Source organism: Apodemus sylvaticus, chromosome 2, assembly GCF_947179515.1.
Source record: "Apodemus sylvaticus chromosome 2, mApoSyl1.1, whole genome shotgun sequence".
Lineage (NCBI taxonomy): Eukaryota > Metazoa > Chordata > Mammalia > Rodentia > Muridae > Apodemus > Apodemus sylvaticus.
In genome coordinates, this window is record NC_067473.1 from 56,337,927 (window position 1) to 56,361,363 (window position 23,437).

Consider the following 23,437-nt stretch of genomic DNA (forward strand, 5'->3'; position numbering starts at 1 on the left):
TCTTGGCATAGCAGGGGACAGTCATCTGGGGCATTTCTTTGTCTGGAACACTTATTTACCCTGCACTAACTGATTCGGCAGAATTGGTAAGAGAGAAGAGAGAGAGAGAGATAGATGGTGATAAGGTTAGATAATTCTAGTACCTAAAGCATAAAAAGTATCACTGGGCACGGTAGGTATGATGGTTAAATTTAACTGCCAACTTAACAAAATCTAGGATGACCTGGGAAATGATTTTTAATCAGGGTCTGTTTACATTATGTTGACCTATGGGCATGTCCATGGAGGGACAATCTTAACTGCCTTAAGTGACATGGGTAGACCCAGCCTATGGTAGGCAGAACAATTCTCTACCCAGAAGGTCCTAAACTATGTAAGCATGCAGAAATTGAGATCCTAGCAAGAAATCAAGCAAACATGTATTTAGTTATATATCTCTAGTCTAGACTATAGATATGACTAGTGACTTGATATTCCTGCCACTGTGACATTCCCCCACGATAGACTAGAAGCTGAAATTATAAATCAAACAACTCCCTTTTCCCCTAAGTGGTTTTCTGTCTAGGTGTTTTATTATAGCAACAAGGATAAAACTAGAACAGTAGCATAGCAAATTCAAGTTCAAGTTGGGATACACAATACTCTTAAAAAAAAAACAAACAAAATTAAAACAACCTTCCGACATGAATAAAAGTAATACACAGGCTTTCTGGATTCTCACTAGTGCTGGTATAATGACATGTTTTAACTTAAAGTTAAGAGATTGGGTTATTTGCCTTGAAAAGGTTTGGGAAAATAATGGTAGTCACAGAAAGAATGAATGGGGGTCTACTGAAAATATCAGTCTTGATCCAGAGTGGTAGCAGTGATATAAGAAATTATCATATTTTAGAAATATCTTAAAGAATCAATAATTTTTCTACTATGTTGGATATAGAGTCACAGGTTGAAAAAGAAGTTAAAGATGTCTATAAAGTTTTTAGCTTGGATGACTTGGTTGCTATTAAGTAAGACAGAGATTACTACAAATAAGGAAAGCTAGAGAGGGAGGCAAGAAATGTGGCCTTGAGCATGTTAAGATGAAAGTGTATGGAATCTACCTATACGGCGATATCTGTGAAGTAAGTAGCTATAATAGAAAGGCTGAGTAGAGAGTATCAGATGAGATGTGAAGTCATGAGACTGCATACTATTATTAAAGAATAATATAACACTAAAAGGATAAAGGAAAGAGTAGAAGGGACCAGGTAGTAATCAAGAAGCAGCAACCAACGTGGTAACAGAAAATCCAGGATGTTGAGGGACTTTGGAAACAATAATCCAAAGACAGCCTGGTTTTCCTAAGCTTTGCTGCTCATAGATAACATCTTCGCTTCTTGAATTTCTAAGCTTCTTCAAACAGTAGCTCCACCAAGGTTCCAATGCTAGGGGAATCCTTCAATGTGTTGCCACTGAAGGACTGACTCAAGATTTATAAAATTATTGCCAGCTACACATTTTTAATGAGTGAAGTAGCACTGTGCACAGTCACAGCTGTTTATTTGTATGTTATCAATGGCAGCTTTATATCAAGAGAGCAGAGTTGGATGATGCAACAGAGTCCATGGATCCTCAACTACACATCAGTTGAGGCTTTCTGGGAAAAGGCCATGGATCCCAGGACTAACTCCTTAGTATTTTACATTATTAACTCACATCCTTCAGGAATATTTAGGTCTTCAGTCTCATGAAGGAAAAATTAGTAATCTGAAGACTAGTACATGTTACTATTGGGTTAGTCAAGCTCTCAAATGAAGCTGCTCATGACTGTTACTCTTGGGTTGCAGATGACAAAGCCACAAATTGAGTGTGCTAATTATTTGTCAACTTGACACAAACTAGAGTCACCTGGAAGCAGAAATCCAATAGAGGACTTCCTCCATTAGATTGACCGATAGTCCTGTCTGTGAGGCTTTTGTTGTTGATGTTGTTGTTAATGATTGGTATATAGGGATCAAGCCCACTGTGTGCAGTGCCATCCATCATCAGGAGGTTCTGGGATGTCTAAGAAAACCAACTGAGCAAACCATAGAGAGCAAATCAGTAAGCAGCATTCCTCCAGTGTCTCTGCCTCACTTCATACAATGAGCTCCTGCCTTGGCTTCCATCAATGGTGGACTGTGACACGTAAACTGAGAGGAACCTTTTCCTCCTCAAAATCATTTTTTGCTCAGTGTTTTATCACATTCTAAGAGAAAGAAAACCAGAAGATAGAACTCAAACAAAGTGTCTAGGGTCACTGGTTAGACAGGGCAAATCTGACTTGAAATCCAGGGATTAACCTCAAGGCTAAGTTTGCTATATATGCATGTCACTTTTTGTTTGGAGCTCTGTCTGTTAGATAGTAGAGGATGCTGATCCTTTATGGGCTCCAGAACTTACTTGATACTACATTTAGAAGATAGAAGAGTGAGGGTTGATGCATAGGGTTACAGTTTTGTGTGAAATGTGCCCCACAGGCTCATGTTTCTGAACACTTGGCCCTCAGATGGTGGCGCTGGTGTAAGAGGTTCTGGCCTCTTTGGAACATGGGTCAAAACTAGTGGGAAAAGATGTTTAGGAGAAGGTCTTTCAGGATTATAACTAACCCCACATCTAGCCTGTGATCTGTTTTTCTTGTTTGATACCCCAATATAAACAAGCTACTCCAAGTTCCAATTGCAATGAACTGAACCACTCTAGTCTTTACTGTGATGGACCATATCCCTTGAACCATGAGTTAATAAAACCTCCTTTAAGCTATTCCTGTCAGGGATATGGAGTTATTAATAACTAATACACTCAGATGTTGTGGTTCCAAGGCCTGTGCCCTTAACCAATGTGCTACACAAAGAGTCCACCAACTCACTGGACACCAGTGTTGACAGAGACAATGGAACTTCTGGCTTTCATGATCCATCACTATAAAGGGCAATTCCAAAATGGATTAGAAACTGGCCTTCTCACTCCTTCCTTCCTTTCCTGTCTAATATGCCATAATCAAGTTTTCAATATGCCTCTTTACCAAGCCAGAGTGGGTAGAGAGCACACTAGAGAAAACAGGAGCACACTGAGAAGTAAGAGACAAGTAAGTCTTCAGCTGGCTTCTTCAAAGGCAGAGGGATGATCACACTCAGAGTTGCCAGAGAGGACTGATCACTCACACTAGGCATTTTAGCATTAAACTCCTTTCATGTTTTAAGTGCCAGGTTTAGAAATTCCAGGTTTCAGATCAGGCAAGGCATGCTGAAACGTTCGATGTCATGATTCAGGTCTTGGGATTCACATTTAAAAAAAGAAAAAAATGCAGATTGGAAGATGGTTTCATCGCCAGCTCTTCATTCCATGTCAGTTGTATCCAATCCCAGAGCAAGACATTTCACCATCCTCAAGTCACAGTGGACTCCAATGGACACCACAATGAATCCCTGTATTGCTGAAGCTGGCAGATCCAGAGACCCACACTGAGAGAAGATGTCATCAAGCTCCTCTGGAGAGTGGGGCTGCTGTGGGCTACCAGGACATAATGCACAAGTCCTGTGGGTGGCATAATGTGGAATTCATCTCCTTCACTCTGTGAAGTTTGGACTGGCAGAACAATCTAGACTCTGTCAGCAATGTCCTCCAGAGAGTTCAGGCACAGAAATGAAGATGAATAAGAGAGAGAGCTGTCCCTCATGGCTACTGCCTCTGTCACTCAATGCCAAGGCATCTATATTCATGAGTTAGATGGACAGCTTCCAATGTGACCCCCTAGAAACAATAGGGCAGAGGTGCAGCAATGCCTACCCACACTTGGGGGTTCTGTGATATATTGTGGAATGTAACACTCTAGGCAATGAGTTAGAGGACTATGGGAAACACCTTTAATTATATGGAATTTTCCTGAGAATCTTCATTTACTTGCTATAAATAGGTCACTTGTCTGCATTGAGGACCCCTGAACAACTGACTTAGCAGCTGACTAAGCTCCAGACACAAACTTAACATTATTAAGTCCTCCAGTCTCAGCCAACAACCATTCCTGTGTGCTTTCTGTTCACAGACTGCATTTCATAACATCGTCTAGAGGTTGCACAAAGTTGGAGGCATACAAGAAGGCTTGAAGCATTATGATGTGTCATCTCATGTTACTGCACTGTCTGGTTTTCAAACCCTCATCCACCTGACTCTTCTGTGACACTCACCAAGTTTATTTTTTTCTACACTAAATCTTTGTCATCACACAAACCTCTTCAGACCAGGAATGTGACTTTTGATCAGTGGTTACCATCCTTTGCATAGGGAAATCTGACCAAGTACTTGGGATTCTACCCTTGAGTTTTTCTTCAAAGTAGGAACTGTTGGCTTTGAGCCTATCCATGTCATCATTTTGAAGCTAGTGAATTTGTACTAGATGTGTGGATATTTTCATATTTCAAATGTTCCATTCCTGTTACAACATACACAGCCCCAGTCCCCAGGCAGCATAGCTGAAGGGAAACACACTGAGTCAAATAAATCAAATCACCTCTCTGCAGCTGCCCTCCTGTAGGTTTCTATGGAGCCATGGGCTAGTATTTAGTTGCAAGACAAATGTCAAGCAAAGCTCAACAGCCTTACCTGCCTTTCTGACATGATGTAGAGTTGCTCGTGGTCCTTGGAAAAGGCCATGTCCCGGAGGACTGGTCCTGAGTCCACCACCTGCACAATCTCATACTGAAGGGCATTGCCCTTGGGCCCATCAACCCGGATCTGCACAGAAAAGAAAGGAGAAAGGTGAGGTCAATGTATCAGTTCCTTTTCTGTTGCTGTGATAGACAACCAAGCCTGATAATATAAGGAACAGCTTATCTCAACTTATGGTCCCAGAGGGATAAGGATCTGTGATGGCAGGGAAGCATGACAGCAAGTGGTAGACATGGTGGCAGGAGTGGGAGGCTGAGGACCCACACCTCAAACACAAACATGAAGCAGAAAAGACAAACGAGCAGTGGTTGAAATATTTCACTCTCAAAGGCCAGGCCTCATGACCTGCTTCCTCCCACAGGGTTAAGTCCCCTAAAATTTCCCAAATAACACGAAAAAATGAGGATCAGACATTCAAATGTCTGAGACCCTGAGGACCTTGAGGGACATCTTATCCAACCTACTCCAGTGAGTTTAGATTTTGTATCGCTCACAGCACAGCTTCATCCTAGAGACACTCCCAACAGCCAAGAGAGGTGAGGAGCTCTGTCTCTGTGGAACTTAGAGTCCAAAACCAAAGACATAAGTGACTGCTTTGGTCTACTAATGGAAGTTCACAGAGAAGGGAAGGGAGTGACCAATCTGAGCTTTGTAAAGAATCTGGTTTTCTATGCCCTGGGATCAGTTCACTGAGGCGTGCTGGCCTTGAGAGGTGAGTACGGGGCTGGTATCATTATGAAGGGTCTAGGTTGGGTAATTGAGGCAGCTTCAGATCAGAGGATCATCCCACATAAGAAAGACAATAAGAAGGGCTAACTTTTGTTAGCAGAAATGTTTTTGATATACAGATGTGGGCTAAGTCACTGAAAATTCCATCAAGATATTACTGCTGTTGGGAGAGGAGTCACTCCCAGAAGCTTCACATCCTTGATCTACTTTGGTTCATAGAAGCCAGCAGCTTACACTTCAGGCTTTAGACTAGATGATTAGCCCTGAAACAGCTTGGGAGGTTCATTCCTGGTTCAACTGAAGGAAACACAGAAAAAATGTGTCTCAGATATGAGCCATCCTCAACCTTTCAAGGATACTTAGATGATTATCTAATGACAATCCCCGGGCCACCCCTAAATCCTTCCTAGAAATATTTAGACAATCTGGAAATCACCAGAAGAGATGTTCCACCCACACCATTACTGAGAATAAACCTAGAAAAGATTTGGACTTCCCAATTATACACAATGCTCATCTGACCTCTGGCTAAAGTTTCTAGAGCCATCTAAAATTTAAATGCACAGATCCAGCAGGCCATTGTCCTATGAGAATGGCTCCATCTATGCAAGTTGGGACGAGCACTCCTGAGGCTGTAGCTAGGTGAGAGCTATGGGATCAGAGGACTTGACGATATGCTGCTAACATAAGGTTTCACAAGGCATCTCTGGGGGGATATGTTAGTGATTTCAATAACAAAGCTGAAGAATACATTGCATTCTGAGGCGACCATTATGTAACCTTTTTAATTTTTACCTTATAATTTTGAACCTCTTAAGAGATCAAGGAGAGTAAAAGAGTTATTCAGAGGAACTAAATGATATAAAGGGACACCACAACTGGTGACAAATATGTTTCAGATCACCAGAATGCCTTGTTTCTGCCAAGTTCCCTGAACTTGGATGCTAGTTGATTTTGTGGTTGTGTGTTTGATTGCTTGACCACTATTTATTTTTCAAATGAACAAATAAATGAAATGAAGGCTCCTCTTTGCTGATTTCCCATTATGCTCATGAAAACAAATAACAGGAAAGCCAGCAGAGGTTTTGCAGAGTGATGCTCCCCTCTGCAGTGGAAACACTTCAATGTCCCAGAGCCCCATATTTGCACCCACTGCTGAGCTGCCAATGTGCACACTGGCCAGACATTTTCTCAACCAGAATGAAACAGAAATTCATGCAAAACCAGTCTGGAGATGGTGTGATGGTTGTGGCCAGTGGCTCAACCAGGCTTTATCCCCAGCTGGGAGGATCCATGGAGTTGGGAACAGAGAGTTATCCTGAGCACCTTGGCTGGTCTCTGGCTCTCTTGGGCTTATGAAAGGCACAGGCTCCAAGAGGGAAAGCTGGTGGAGCTAACCTCTATCCCAAGCCCTGGGTCTGATCCCCACGCAGAAATATGGGCATGACAGATTTCTGGAGATCTTCCGGAGGACCCTGCTATACCACTCCTGGGCATATATCCAGTGGATTCCCCGGCATGCAGTAAGGACACATGCTCCACTATGTTCATAGCAGCCCTATTTGTAATAGACAGAAGCTGGAAAGAACCCAGGTGTTCTTCAACAGAGGAATGGATACAAAAAATGTGGTATATTTACACAATGGAGTACTATTCAGCCATTAGAAACAATGAATTCATGAAATTCTTAGACAAATGGATGGAGCTGGAGAACATCAGACTAAGTGAGGCAGCCCAGTCTCAAAAGATCAATCATGGTATGACTCACCGATAAGTGGATAGTAGCCTAGAAACTTGGAATACCCAAAACATAATCCAAATATTAAATGATGTCCAAAAAGAATGGAGGAGTGGCCCCTGGTTCTGGAAAGACTCATTGCAGCAGTATAGGGGAATACCAGAACAGGGAAGTGGGAAGGGGTAGATGGGGGAATAGGGGGAGGGAAGAGGGCTTATGGGACTTTCTGGGAGTGGGGAGCAAGAAAAGGGGAAATCATTTGAAATGTAAATAAAAATATATTGAATAAATTAAAAAAACCTAACTGTAAAAAAAAAAAAAAAAAAGAAGTCAGATTTAATGCCTTAGCAGTATTCTTTATTACCTGCCTCTAACCCCCTGCTCCTTAGGATAGAGTGACATCCTAGATGTGATAGACATCATACGAAAGAAAACAAAGATCCTATAAACACCAATGGGGCAAACTTTCATAGGCCTGGCCTTTTTTCTTTCCTATTCTGCTGGAGTGGGAGAGCGACTGGGAATGTATCTCTTCTCCTTCTCCTCTCCTCTCCCCCAATCCAGACCACAGCTTTATATACTACAGAAAGAAAAGAACTCGCGTATCTATTTCCTGAGAGAACCAGACACAAGATATGAGCAAAAGTATATAATAAAATTGGCTGTTTGGTAAATAATCAAAATTTTAGGATTGAATGGACTAGTTTTCAGCTCTCCAGACACTATCTAGACAAATAAGAAGTACTCTTCATGAACTAGACAATGTGTTTGGTATTCACATATCACCAATCTGTCACCAATAGTAATATTGCCCATGCTTGTGGATGAGATATGGGTGACTAAATAACCTAAGGTTGTATATCCAGTGAATGTCGACATGAAATCACACTCAGACCTGTGCATGTTTCTATAAGTTTACACACTACGCTGAACCCATTACACTGGACCTCACACCCTAGAAGTTAACTCTACCTATTTCTAATATACATTTTCATTCTAGGAATCTGTGTTGGGCAAACATTACCCTAGGGGTTGGGTAGAGGAAGCATGCCTTTACTGCAGTTCTTTTGGGGAGGAACATGCATGGGAATGAAGACAAGGCTGTGAATTTTCAAAATAATGAGCCCTTATATTTTTTTTTTTGTTTTAGACTTTGCAAAGTATTTTTAAGGATCAGTCTCTCATCTGACGATCATACCATTTTTATAATGTTGACTGTCTGCACAATCATTCTCATCTTATTGATGAATCGATTGAAATGGAAACTGATCTGAGTCTTGCTCAAAGTTCAGAGGGAAGCCAAAGTCAGGCTAACCTAGAACTCAGGTCTCCCAATTGTTAGATAAGTACTTGCCTACTCACTATTTAGTTTTTCCAAAAGCCTTTGACAAGACTCCACATGGAAAGGTATTTTAGCATAATGAGTCTCCATGGGATCTCAGGCAATTTGACCAAAGAAGTAGAACTGACTTGGAGACAGGAAAAGACATATTTCTGCATGGAGAAATAGAACAGAGAACTCTCAAAGCACTGGTGTTGCCGCTAGTCCTATTTTTTTTTTAATGCATGATCCAGAGAAGGGACCAGGAAACTTCCAGAAGATTCTAAGCTTTGAGGGCTAACAAAAAAAAATCAACAGTGGGATGGAAATACAGAATGAGGTTCTGTCTTCCATGAGCTGACAGTGAGGAAGGAGCTGTTATGGAGAAGACAGTCCTGCTGGTGTGACATCTCCATTGCAGTCCTCATACACTGTAGGGCCTGGCTGGGACTTGATATTCATTATTGAGTAAATGAAAACTACATTCTAGCAACCCAACAATGGGCTCTAAGTTGCTAGACAGGATCAATGTAAGAGGCATAATGAAGAAAGGGGACCTTAGTATGCAGTATTTACTTCCCACACTCTTGGGGCACTCAACCCAGTTAGATGGAATTGCAGTGGGATGTCACAAAGCCATCACAGATCAGGTCTACCTGAGCACAGGATGTAACATTCAGTTCACCTCTTTGTAAGGTAGAAATACAATTCAGATGTTTTGAGCTTAAGATCAGCTCAGAAACAACAGTCCAAGACATGACAAGACTGTGGAGTATGGAGATGGAAGGAGACTGTTGGTTAGTAGTTGTGCTTTAGTCACAGTATAAAGGGCACCCCAAAACTTTTGAAGGACCAACATAAATAAGCAGTGTTTGCTACTTTATACAACACAGATGTTACTGGTGTGTCATCTAAGCAGTGGGAAAAGATCAACAAAGTCTCTTGTGTTTAAAGGAGGAAGATGAAGGGAGAACAATTGTGTGGGAGGTCATGAATGCAAACTTGGAATATGGAAATGTTAATCTCTGAAATGATATCCCCACTCTGTGAGTTCCCTCTTGTAGTAACATGATCATTCATTGTGTATCATACAATCAAGGTGATTCCAACCTGGCCTTCCAGGACCCTTGGCTCCTGATCAGTTCACTCTTCATACCAATGAGGTCCATGAGCAAAGGGGTTTCAAATGCTGCTATTGGTTCTTTCTGAACCAATTGGGCAGTCTGAACAACTGTTCAATATATAGCTAAGGATGGTAAGCACACCCTCAGTTCACAATAGGTAGGAGATAGCATGGGCAGGTCACATGGCAAAGGGCTTTCAACACAGCACATCTGACCATGGAACTTTAATGAAAAACACACAGTCTCTTAGGTCATTAAAAAGACTGAATCAAAGGATCCAAATTAATGGTAGTAATGGCTTCTTAAAGTGATAAGAGCCTGGCAGGAAGGTAAAACTAAATATATGAAAAAGGTATCAGAGGTGGGGAGTGTGGTCATTTTCCTTCAACATTATCATGAGGATATAGTAAAGGAAGCACACCTAAGTGCCTGACCGTTTCCTGTGGTAGAGAGGAACCCTGGGATAGTCTAGACCAACATTAGACAACAAAAATATCTAAACCACTAATAAAGATTATATATGCCATTAAGATTTTCTAATAGTGGCCATACTTATTTTTTAAAGCTAATAAAGTTGATGATTGTAACATTTTATCTAACCCAGTATATCCCAAATGATTATATTAATATACATATGAGTACAAAATTATCAATGAGATGTTTTTATATACTTCTGATCCTGAATTAATGAAATCTGAGGTATATCCTACATATATTGCACATCTCATTGGGACATCCACATTTTGGGTGACCACTATGTGGGCAACGGCCACCATATTGGATGATGCTATTCTAGGCTTCTTATCCCTACACTCTTATTCTATTATTACTATCTACCTTGGCTTAGAATTTATGTTGGTGACGATCCTCTTGGGGGTTACCATAGGCATAGGTTTTACTCAATGAAAATACACTAGAATCTCCCATGGACCTTCCATCTGGAGCATATCCCAGTGTTTTTCATAGTCCTCATGTTTGTGATGTTCAGGAGCTGTAAGCATCAACCTGTGGTATGGCCTCTGTCAGTCCAAGAAAGTCAAGATGCTCAGATGCATAGCCCTGGCTCTAATCCAGCCTCATACTTGCTAGGCTCTCTTTGGATATACTCCTACCTTTCAAAACTCTGGGACTCCTGTATGGCAGGACTCCCATTACCCTGGATGATAGACAACATATATAACATCTGCTTGTGGTATGAGATCAACCAGTCAAACACTTGCTGTGGGAGCAGGTTTATGGAAGCTTCCAGCTATAGCAGCTACATCTGCTGGGGAGAAGGTAGCATGCAGACAATTAGATGGTAATGGGCTAACTACCAAATACACAGATGTACTTCAGTATTGACAACTGGAGAGGCCACACTAGGACTGAACAATTGAACATCACATCGCAGTGGCCCATATAGGAGCCTTTATTACAGCATTGAACATGTACTATTCCACTTCCTCCGTGTGGCCTAGCAGACACACACACACACACACACACACACACACACTCTGGGTGACCCAGCTACTCTAGCCTCCTTCTCCAGCCAGTCAGTCTCCAGCCCAGAATCTTTCGAGGCAGCCAGCCCCTGTCCTTCCAGTCTTCTGGCCCCCTGCCTATCCACCAGTCGGCAAGGCACCTATCTCCATCCCTGGCACAGTGAGTCTCTGGGCTGCCAGGCAGACTGCTATTGAAACATCAGCAGGGTGGCCTCCACAAAGGTCAGCCATCCAGGGAGCTCCTGGCAGCTGCTTGTTTGTTTATTGGAACATTATCTGGGCCGGGCTGTTTATTTACATCCATTGAAGGATTGAACAATAAATATCGTCTCCCAGTAGCAGGCAGATGCTTGCACTAGAGCGTTCTGGCTGCCGTCTTGCTTGAAATAATCTCCCTAATGAGCAAACAGTGCCATTCATCTCAGAAGACGTGGGCCACCCCTGCACCCTCCTCTTTCCTCCCTCCCCGAAATTCTCCTCTAGCTTTGCCACGAACAGCTACACCTGCCTGGATGCTAGGCTGTGTCTAGGTTCAAAAATTATATGTCCCCCATCCCGCCCTGGAAGGCAGAACTGGCAGTGGAGGTGGGGGAGGGGTACAGGTTAAACTTAGAGGTGTGCTCCATGCCACTCTCAAGTCTCTATGGAGAGCCTCAGGCTCAAACACAGAGGCACAGAGCAAGCTAACTGGGAGCCCAGATGGAAGAGCTGACCAGCCCTCCCTCTCAGGATGCTGCACTACAGGTGGTATACCCCATTTTCAAGTCAGGTTAGAGCTATGTTCTGGTCTCCCAAGGGTTCAGGATCTGGAGAAGGTTCTACACAGTAAAATGCACAGCAGTTTGTTTCCAGCCTTAGCCTTTGCTGGGTCAGGCAGGGATCAGTAAAGTGCCTAGGGAGGAAGGAGGACTCTGGCTTTAGTTCTTCCCTTCAGAAGCCTCAAGTCCATGACTTTGGCTGTCTCTGTTTCCTGGCCTTATCATGGAGGCAGAAGTCATGATGTGGGCACTTGGTAAGGAATAAGGACCGAGGAGCACTCTAGGGCTTTGATTAGTTTCAGGAAGAGACATCAACAGCCATCGGATCCTAGGTGGATGGTTTGTTCATTTAATTACCACAGGCACTAGCTGATTTAACCCTGGTCACCTTTTTCAGCATATTGTCACACAGGCTACAGAAGCAGATAAAAGAAAGAAAAAGAAAACTATAGAACAAAATGCCAGAGTCAGTGACATGGTTAAATGATCTGAGAAACCAACTTTAATATAGGATGCTACAATATCATACACATTCATATACCACACATGCACACATCCATTTGTGCACATACATAAATACATCTACATATATATACACAGGCTTTGTCTCCAAAGAAGTGGGTCTCAGCTGAAACACAGCCTTTGGAAGTTCCCTGGTGTAGTTCTACAAAAAGTAGTGGAGGGCTGGCTTTTCAACTCTGATGAGGAGGAGGATTCCAGAGGTCATCACAGAGGTCAATCTGTGGGGAGGCCCAAGTGCCTTGGCTTTGCCTGGTGGGGTGTTACACATTTGGGAAAGGTGATCCATCACTCCCTCTTTATCCCTGGGGAGGAGATGCCAGCTTTGTATGGTGGTGGACTGGGGCCTCAGGTTCTCATCTGATTCTTGGCATTGAGAAGTATACCCACTACTTGGGCAGGCATCCCTCACGCCCTACGTACCCACTTTTTACCAGTATGCACCGAACTATAAACCAAAGAAATCTATTGAGAAAACCTCACTCACTTCCGCCTTGAATTTCCCCAGGACTTTTGTTTTAAAAATTGCCCATGGTCTCTTGCTGCCACTTGCCTTCTCTGCCCGTGTTGCCCTATGCCTTACTATACAGTGCACTCGGTTATTATGCGTATTGTGTGACCTCTTGCTGGAATGTAGAAACCTTATGAAGGTGTAGCTCTTGAACCCTTGAACCTTGCACAGTGCAACTTCTTGGATGTTTGCCAAGTGAGTGAATGGATGGATGAATACAATGCCCACGGGCATCTTGATTCACCCTCCTGATGTAGGACTTCCCTATTTTACGCTGATGAAAAAGGATCCAGGGGCAAGATGGCGCTACAGCTTCCCTACATCAGCCCTGGTAGGCAGTTGGGCCATTTCCCTGTCGGTGTGAATTCTACTACATGGTGTTGTGTGTCTACCTAATCTGAGACTTAGAAAATGGGCCTGGACCCCCACACCCGTGTTTATCCTGTTTAAGTTGCCCTCCCCAGAATAGCACAATGAAGCTCTTTGTTTTGATTTCCTGATCCTAGGCAGGAGAAAGAGAAAGCAAAAGGAAGAGCAAGACTGTAAACAGCAATTAATTAGACAGGCACTGTGTGTGCATGAATCCCACGCCGCATCCACTTTACCAAACACTGCTGGCAAAACTGCTCCCTTTGGGTCTCCTATTAGGCACATTCAAAGGGCTGAGTGATGACTTCTATGCAGTCATTAGATCTTCTTTCCTTGCATTGTCCAGATCAAGATAAAAAAAATTATGGGACCTTGGCCTCTGAACTACACATGTGCATGAGTGGCACACAGAGAAAATCTCCAACTATAGAAGCTGGAGAATCTGAAGAAATGCAAAGCAAAGTTGACATGGTTTCTATAAAGCAAGGAGCAGAGATGGCTCAGCCTGGGATATTTAAAATGCAGACTGCTTTAAAATTGTCTCCCTGATTCCACCTGTCTAAGAGATGCCTCAGGAGCTTATATTGCAGATTTGCAGGTTTGAAAGTTTGGTGTTATTAGCCACCTTTTGCCCTGAGTAATCTTCCCTCACAAACTTTGGTTGGCTGTTTCTCATGTTTTTCTGCCTGAATGGGAGCCTGGACAGACTGCTCCGATTCCTAGGAAGGAGTACAAATAGGTAGTTAGTTAATTCACCACCTGCCACAGGCCAGGTACCTTGCCATGCACTTTACATGCATTGGCTCCTTCTGGTGCCTGGCAGATGGAGCGTGTTCCTCCGTGCTATGGAAGATCAGAGTCCTAAGGACAGGACACGTTGGCAGAGAGGAATAAAGCCCCCGGGCAAGCACTGTGAATCCTGGTTCTGGCACTTGGAAATAGTGTGGACTGAGACAATCCACCCAAAGTTTTCCAAGCATCACTTTACTCATATTAAAAGCAGGATAATAACAGCTCCATCATTATTGATATTGTGTCTTACGATAATGTCCGCAGGCACGTAAAATATATAATAAATGGGTAACTATTATGTTTCAATAAAAACTAGTAATTGGGGCTGGGGAGATTGTTCAGTCAATAAAAAGTTCACCTTGCAAATAGTAAAACCTGAGTTTGATCCTTGGAATCTACACATAAAAACATCTGGGCATGGCAGTACATATTGCTAATCCAGTGGTGATTAGTTGGGACAAGTGGATCAAGCCTACTTGGCCACTTTAAGAGCAGTGAGACCCTATTTTTAAAAAAAACAAGACTAGTAGCTTCTGAAGACTGACACTGACGCTTGCTCTCTGTCCACATGCATGTGCACACACAGAATTATGTCTACCACTGGCACACACAGAAACATGCTGTGGGTGAAGTTACCATAAAGAAGAGGTTAATGTGGAAGTGTCACAGCAAGCTGTGGATATGAGACACACTCCGCACTCTATAGGGATCCAGGAACTCCTGTCTAGACAGAGGCACAGGGAAATGCAAGTGGTTTGGAAATGGTGGTGCACCATTGCTTTCTGTTGTTGTTTTATCTGAAATGGCTAAATTCTAACTCAAGTTAGAAGGTGCTAGCACACAGCTGGGCACAGAGTAGAGACATGAAAAGTGTGAAGCAGATGAGGAAAGATGGCCCGTCTAAATTTCATCCCAGTTTGATGCCTTTACACCCCCAACTTTACCAGTCTGCACCCATTTCTGGTCCTCCGGTCTCTGGGTCCAAAGACCCGTCTCATCTGTGTCAGGACTGAAGCTTCTGAGCTGTGTCTTCATCTGTACCTTGTCATCTCTACCTTTAACCTTTCTACATACGGCCACCATCAACCTAGAACAGAACCCCAGTGAGAATGACACTCCTCCTGGACACTCTCTCTACTCCCTCCCATCTTTCCCAATAATAATTGAATATTAGCTATCTAAAGCACTCAGGTCCAGTCTCGCCAAGATACAGTGGGCCTTTCATCTGTGCTCTCATCCCATGCCCTTCTGTCCTAGCTAGTTTTATGGCAGCTTGGCACAGAGTTATCTGAGAGGAAGGAATCTCAATGGAAGAAATGCCTCCATGGGATCCAGCTATGAGGCGTTTTCTCAATTAGTGATCAATGAAAGAGGGCCAAGCTCATTGTACATGGGGTTATGGTCCTGGGTTCTATAAGAAAGCAGAATAAGCAAGCCATGAGGAGCAAGCCCATAAGTAGCATCCCTCCATGGCCTCTGCATCAGCTCCTGCATCAGTTCCTACTGTTTGAGTTCCTGTCCTGACTTCCTTCAGTGATGAACAGCAATGTGGAAGTATAAGCCAAAGAAACCCTTTCCACCCCAGTTTGTTTGGGTCATGGTATTTTGTCACAGCCATAGTAACCCCAACTAAGACAGCTTCCTTTAATTGCCTTTCTGCTTCCCTTAACCTACCCAGTTCTCCAGTGCCTCCGAAACTGACCCTATTAGAGATGTTTTGTGTTTATCATACTTGCCCACTCCCATCACTTCCTCAATGTGGCATCTGTCCAAACTGTGCTTGCCAGCGAGCAAAAAGCTATCAATACTCTAACTGATTCCAATGCCACTTCTTTCCTCCTCTTATGTTCCCTGCATGTTCTATTTCCATGCCCGAGGGTCAACGTCCCCCCCCCCCCAGGTCAGATGTTCAGGGGCCAGGCTCCAGTACAAGTCATGGACCCACGCTCTTCCTCACTAGGAGTAAGAACATGTGGGTGTGAGTAGAAGCTGTAGGCTTGGTTAGAGTGAAGATGCAGGCGAGGCCCAAAGATTGTGCATGGTAATATATTGAAATAGTGCTTCATGCAAGGTCCTCAACATCCAGTATGTACCAGTTGCTTAGCAGATGCTTACTAAATTAACTAATAAGCATGTACACTGCATTCATAATGGAAAATACCCCCAAAAGTCCCCAGAGTTCTAAGACACCCTGTCATATCTAAGCTTATCTGTCCTAATGTCTCATCATCCTAAAGGACCACTAGGTTTCCTAACACCAAGAACCTCAGGAACACAGCTCAGAAAATGGTTCTCATTTTCTTCTATTGCTCCCAGTTATCTGTGGGAAACTTCATGAGACCAATTGTTGCTCTTCCCTTAGGCACCGTTCTGCAGCTTCCTTGAGAAATAAATAACCCCAGGAGCATCAGACAAGTGCGTATTAGCTCAACATCTGCTCCCACTGATGAGCTCTGCCCGGGTCCTTTCCCAACAGCCTCATCAAGCTGCTGGGACACCAGTCTTTCTGTGGAGCATGAAGACTGCCTTGCAGGGACAGATGTGTTTGCAGTTGTGTAGCAAAGAATGGTCTGTTTACCTGGGGCAAAGGAGTAAAGAATTGAAGATCCTCCCGGGGTAGGGTGGGAAGAGAATGCAACTCCAGACAAAGTATAGGGATCTCCCTCATTCAACCTCTTGGCCTTAGGACCATATGATGTGAGCCACGCTGGTCCAAGTAGCGCCACCTGGCTGCTGGCTGAAAAACTGAGGGTTGCTTTACAGACTTGAAAAGCCAGGGCAGAATCCATGGCTTTCATGTGCTGTAGCAACTGTCCATGAACATCTTACTCATGAAGCATCTCATGCAGCACAACGCCCACAGTGTGTACCGTAAGGGTTCCTTCCATGCTCCTCCATCCTTCCCTCCTGTCTATATACTTTTCACTACAGGGCTCACAGTACAAACGATATCAGAGGAGCTGCAGACTTGGGTTGACAATTTTGGTTTCAAACCTATACTTGGCAATAAGGCATCTAAAGGCAGATGTTGTTACATGCCATTGGAGAACATCAGCTACTGTCCAGTAACAAGTTACTGGGGCCTCTCGGAGTGGGCTTCACTGCGTGCCATCTCATAGACCCCCTTGCTTCCTCTTTCGACTCTGATCCAGTAGGTTTCCCTCAGCACCATATTTTTTTTTTTAAATAGCAGCCACCCTGAGAAAGAAATGCATGGACTTGGCACAAATGAGTGTCTTGGAATTCTTGATCCCTGGAGTAAGGCTTGTGAATAGCTCACTATCAGAAACTCTGTCGCCAAAGACACTGACTTCAAGTTGTGGGTCTGAGAAGGGCATCCCTGTGCCTGGATGACATCACCAGATGGAGCTGGAATGCACAGATGGAGAAAGCTGGGGGCCCCGGGTCCAGGGGGAGGGGACGGTGGGGATACTACAAAGACTCTTTTGACCACCTCTTATCCACCCCCACCCTCAGCTGTGGGGGGCCTAAAGACACACTCAAGTCAGATGGTAACTTTTGACCTCAGTAAGGGAGCCCCTGGAGGAGAAGGAGGTGCTAGAGTTGAAGTGTCTCAGGGCCTAGCAAGGAAAACAAATACAATGTGTCTGTCTATATGGGATGCTCATTCTGCCTGAAGCCTGTGAATTTAATTGCAGAGAAATGCATTTTAGAATAAGATATTGAAAAGCCATCCTCTCTGTCACTGGCCACAGTGATTACAATTATTTATGCAGCGGTGCTACGGCCTGTGTGTTTCACAGCAATTACACTATTGATCTTGGGGCTCTGAGGCACTGAGCAAAACCCATTGGCGTTGTTGCTCTCCCTGCGGGAATTATTTCTCCCATACTTCAGATGTGAAGACTGAGGCTATCCATTGAGGAAATCACCAGGGACATAGGAATCTATGGCTGAAATAATCAGTCATCAATGAACTCATATAATTTGCAAATATTATATTAAGATATTGATAGCATCATATCCATTTGGACAGCACTTATTCTACACTGGTGGTGTTAGCTTCTAGGTGTATTAGTCAGGGTTCTCTAATGAAGCAGAATGTTCAGAATATATACATATTTTATAAATTATACACATATATATGTATATATACATATACATATGATTTATTGAAATGGTTTATGAACTGTGCTCCAGGTAGTTCAACAATGGCTGACCAATGGAAGGTCCAAGAATCCAGTAATTTTTCAGTCTACAAGGCTGGATAACTCAGCTGGTCTTCAGAATACACCATAATCCAGATGACGTAGACTCCCCACCAGTGAAGGCATGGAGTTCTCAGCAAGAGTAAGCAGGCAAAGGTTGTCCTTCTTCCATGTCCCTTACATAGGCTTCAACCGGAAGGCGCCACCCAGATTAAAGGTAGATCTTCCCACCTCAAAAGATCTGGGTTACAGGTGTATCTTCCCACTCCAAAAGCCTCAGATTATAAGTGGGACTCCCGCTCCAAATGCTGTAACTAAGAAACGAATCCCTCCTAGGTGTGCCCCACCACTTGGGTTTCAGTCGAGATGTAGTCATGTGGGCAACTGAGAGTAGTGATCACACCAGGTTTCCTAAGATGGTAAATAATGTAATGATTTAAATAAGCTCTACAAATTCCAGTCACAGCTCTGCTTGGAACTGGCCACATGGCTTTTATGGGAACAGAGCCAGCTTCTCTGACCTTTGTATCCCTCACAAACACCAAGAGAACCTGCCCCATTCTGCTGGAGCGAAGATGGGAGGGTGAGGAGGAAGGCGTGCTGAACCTCCTGCCACAAACCATTAAGATGGAGAAAGAACGAGGTGTCCTGGGTTCTACCATCAATATCTATGTCACAGCACACAATACAGCTTGGCTTCCCCTCACCCTCACCGTGATGGAGCTGGGAAGCAGGACTTGTGGCTGTGTGGTCCGAGTCAAGGAATATCCTGTGATAACAACTCTAGCTCAGCTCTGATAGTGTGCTGGTCCTGAGCTAAAATCTCCTCATCCTTCCATCTTCACCCCAGCAGAATGGGGCAAGTACTCTAGGTGTTTGTGTTTCATGGTGAGAGACACAAAGGTCAGAGAAGATGGCTCTGTTCCCAAAACCCGTGTACTGTCCACGGGCTATTACCTTATTCTCAAAAACTTTAAAAGGTACACAGGAAGACATAGTTATGCAAAGACCTCCTCCACACTCTGACCAGCACCTTTGGGTTCCAGTGAGGGAGGCATTTTTCTTAGAGTTAAGCATCCTTTAATGAATAAGTGCTTTGCTGAAGGAGAGCTAACCTGAGGGAGAGGAGGAGGGTGATAAAGAGAGAGACCCCCAGCTAGGGAGAAAACCTGAGTATAGCCTAGTCCAGTTGTTGGCAAGCTCTGTAAGCTTGTCTCAGACTACTCCTTTCTCTAGGTATCGCTGCAAAATGATGAGGTTAGATGTCCAAATTACAAAATTATATACAATAAATATCTATAATTACATATAGCTACATGTAATTATTTCACTATAAGCATAAATCTATCTTTATTATACATAATATACATATAAACTAAACGTGTGTGTGTATGTGTGTGTGTGTGTGTGTGTGTGTGTGTGTGTGTAGAAAGATTAGCAGAAGGACAACAGAAGCCAAGGTGGGAGAGTAGGAAGCCCTTTTGAGGAATTAAAGAAGTATCTCTCTTTATACAAATTTTACAGTTTTATCTAAAACTGTTTTAGGGACTTCTCCACTGCCCCCAAAGCAATGTGAGTTTCAAATTTCAAAAACTACACATTCTACACACACACACACACACACACACACACACACACTCCTCAGGCTTTACATATTTTCTGTAGTGGCCTAGGCATAAAACAGAATGGTTTGTATTCTGAGGGCCGTGGGCGTGGTTGGTTCCTTTTCTCCCTGCAGACCCTAGGTCACTGCATATCAGATCTTAGGTCTCAATCAGTATCTGATACTTTCTGCTTCTTTGGGGTCTCCAGAGTGAACCCTAATCAGCGAGGAGGTAGAAGGGAGGTGACAGATGGGAGGAGGGAACCAAGGGAAGGGAAGAAGGTGAGAGTGGAGGAGGTGAGGGAGTCCGACTTTACAGGCTCCCGTGTTCTCAAACTGCAAACACAAGCCCTGTGACTCTTGGTCCACAGACTTTGATCTATTAACTGGCCTTCTTGATTTCTCATCCCTCAAAGTGGGCCTAAGAAAGGTATGATGGGGTAACTTCAGTGTTCCTCCTCAGCCAAACACAACCCTGACCACACCAGTCTGTCACATGCTGTAATTAACGAAATTGCCTCACGTCACATTGTATCTTCCTGGATTTCTATGCACGTGAGTATGTCCTCAGTCTCCAATGGGCTGTCGTCACTTTTTATACAGACTCTATATAAATAAAAGCATCAGTGACTTCAGGATTTTCCTATCTGCCACTCTCCTAAGGACGCATCTGGAGTCTGTGTCCTTCCTCCAGAACTATCTGTGTCCTTCCTCCAGAACTATCCCGACCCTGACTTTTCCACTGGCACCTACAATGACACTGGGGAGGGATGGGAATGCAGTGACATTTCTGTGACTGGGGCTTAAGAGACAGGGCCAGAAGGACTCTTATACTGGTCCACTAGGAATGGACTCTGGGAGGGTCCTTTGATGTAGTCCATTCATTCCATCACTGAACAGTAAGCACCTACAGTGTGAAATCCTATTCTGGCCCCCTAGGAATGGGCATTGGGAGTCTCTTTTTCTTACTTCACCTCATAGTGAGCACCTACTGTGTCAAATTCTGATCAGAGACAGGAAGATTTAAAGGGAATTTAGCTGGTCACTGACTTCCTAGTTTCTTTACCTAAAACAGTTAATTTTCAGGGAGGGGATTTGGAAAACAGTTTCCCACTCATTTTCCAATTTGATTCGTGCCCATGTAGTAGGCGAACAATGAACATCTGTACATTAAAATGAGCCACAGTCGCATGAAGGTGGGGGGGGGAACAGTTCTTCCTCGCATTCTTAATATGCTTTTATTGGACATTTTGTTACAGCAAGAAAAGCAGCTAGTGTACAACCTAGCACCCCAGTTTAGTGACAGAGCACACAGTAGTCATGCTTCATTTCTGTTGTGATAATGTGACTTCAAACATGAGGGCTGTGCCTGGCCCAGCATCACAGGAGAGGACCAGCCTATGGTGGTCTGGCCCAAGAAATGCCACAGTTCAAAGACTGAAGCCTGACTTTTACTGAACCCTAGCCACATCTATACCATTGTCAGGTCAAAGTCCTCTAAATGAGATGAAAGCTGGCGCTCCCCATAGTGTCGACTGCACTCCCTCAGGTCTCCCAGAGTCAAGTTTTCATGTTTGTATTGGGGCGATAACAGATATTTTTGCAGCAAGCTTTCTGCCCAAAGCTTGGAGAACCTTCCCATTCTCAACAGAAGCTGAATTCATCAGTTTAGGCTCCTGGAAAATGATAGGGTTTTTTTTTTTTTATTTTAATTTCCCTCTCCCCTGATGGAGTAGTTGTGTGGAGTAGAGACCCTGAACTCTCACAACCTTGTAAGATTTTAAAACACAGATTTAAAACTTCTCTCTAAAGCATTTACTCAATAGTAGTTTCACACCTTAAACTTCGAAGAGGGTTTTCATGTCAATCACATTGGTGGGCCCTTATAGCCTTGGGGTGAACCAGATTTATAGAGTCCTTAGGTACCAGCCTTCTAGCAGATGTATGACAAAACCTGGAATGAAATGGCTGTACAAATTCCTGTTACCACTGCAGCTTGCCGGGTCTCGTGCACTAAGTCTACTGCCATTACCATGTGGCCTTGACATTCATTTTCCTTTCAACACTTTCACAAGTAAAGCATTAGAGACTTATCACAGAAAACCCACTCTTCAGTTCTCTGCCTCCCTCTTTAGATCAATGAAAAATTTGCATGAACAAATGAGGTGCTATAAATCTTAGCATTTCTCGGACCTAGGTATATACTATTGTGCTGTGTTATATTTAATTAGGGCTGTATTGGGTTAAATGTGCTGGACTGGAAGAGACTGAACTGGCTTCAGTTGGATCGGAGTAGACCGAGTAAGGTTGGGTTAGAGTAGGTTGAATTAAATTGGGTTGAATGGGATTGAATTAGGTTGGCCTTACTGGTCTTTGTGTGAATTAAGCAAGTCTGGATACCAAGTCTTTTCTGATTGCTTACCTTCTCCAGTATCCACTCACCAACTCTTGCTGAGCCTCAGTGGCCAAGATGTGTGTGGCAAGAACACAGTGGGGTCCCACAAGCAAAGGAGAGCACCATGTTGTCTGAACACCAGCTTCGGGGACCCTCCTAGTTGGCCCCTTTCCTTAGCTGGCTCAGGTTGCAACCAGCCATCCAGGCTGCTTCAAAAGGTGCTAGGGAAGAAAGCCAAAGGCAGGGAGTAAAGAGCCAGGGAGAGCAGGCAGAGCGTGGGGAGGGGTAGGAGCCAGGCAGCTGAGTTTGCATGCCAGCTAGCAATCTCTCAGAGTAGGAGAATCTGACTCCTGGGAAAGGCTGTGATCTGTTTTTCCTCCAGACTGGGGTAACTCGGTCAATGAAACTCAATCCTGAGTGGTTGTGACATAAGGTCATAGACAGAGGCAAGGCAATGTCAGAAGTTCATCTACATACAACAAGTGGGCTTGCAGGTGTGTGCAAGGAAGGCAGGCAGGTAGGCAGGGAGGGCAGAGTAGCCCTGGGGGGACTGGCACTCATTCTAATCAAACAGGTGAACATGCCCACCCAGGGTTCAGAGCATCAGAGAAGGTCACAGTGAGCTTAACCCTTTGGTAATCTTATCTGCTTACTAGAGGGGAACTGAGGCAGGAAAAAAAAAGCAGTAGTGCCCCAAATCCAGAGCTTCAAGTGAGAGATGTCTAATTATTCTGTGCTTGGCTGTTTTTTTGCTATTGGGGGCTCAATGGAAGGAAGGTCAGCTGCTCCTCTCCCTGGGGCTGGAAGCCAAGGTTCTAGCCCTGCTCTCCTCTATCCCACAGAAGGAAGGGCTCTGCAGCTCTCACTAACACCTTTGCCTCCTGGTCTCTCCCATCCCAGAAAATAGGAAGGAGGAAGAAATCCTTTAAAGCATCCTGAACTTGGCTTTCCTTCTCTCTTCTCTCTCCCATCTCATCTGTCTCTTAAGACAGAAATCTAATACATCTGTGCTTACTACAACAGATAACCCCAGCTGCTACTGCAGGCGGCACAAGACTGGAGGGAGGGGGGCCTGGTTAGTGAGGTGTGGAGACGTGCATGTTTAGTGTATAAATGGCTATGAATGTATGCATGCATGCGTGCAGCCGCGTGACTGTTCATTTGCGGTTTTCAGAAGCTGAGCTTTAAATCCCCGCTGAATCGTGCATCTCCTCCTGCAGCCAGTAGGTGGCAGAGCTG

The 23,437-nt window shown here is 44.0% G+C and overlaps 1 protein-coding gene across 1 annotated transcript in view; it reads right to left on the reverse strand.

Moving 5' to 3' along the window:
- Plxna4 (plexin A4) overlaps positions 1–23,437 on the reverse strand; it is a 440,362-nt gene that overhangs the window by 158,275 nt on the left and 258,650 nt on the right. Inside the window, exon 4 of the mRNA XM_052173399.1 lies at positions 4,621–4,752. Coding sequence (XP_052029359.1) covers positions 4,621–4,752 — 132 coding nt within the window. The remainder of the gene's footprint in view (positions 1–4,620; positions 4,753–23,437) is intronic.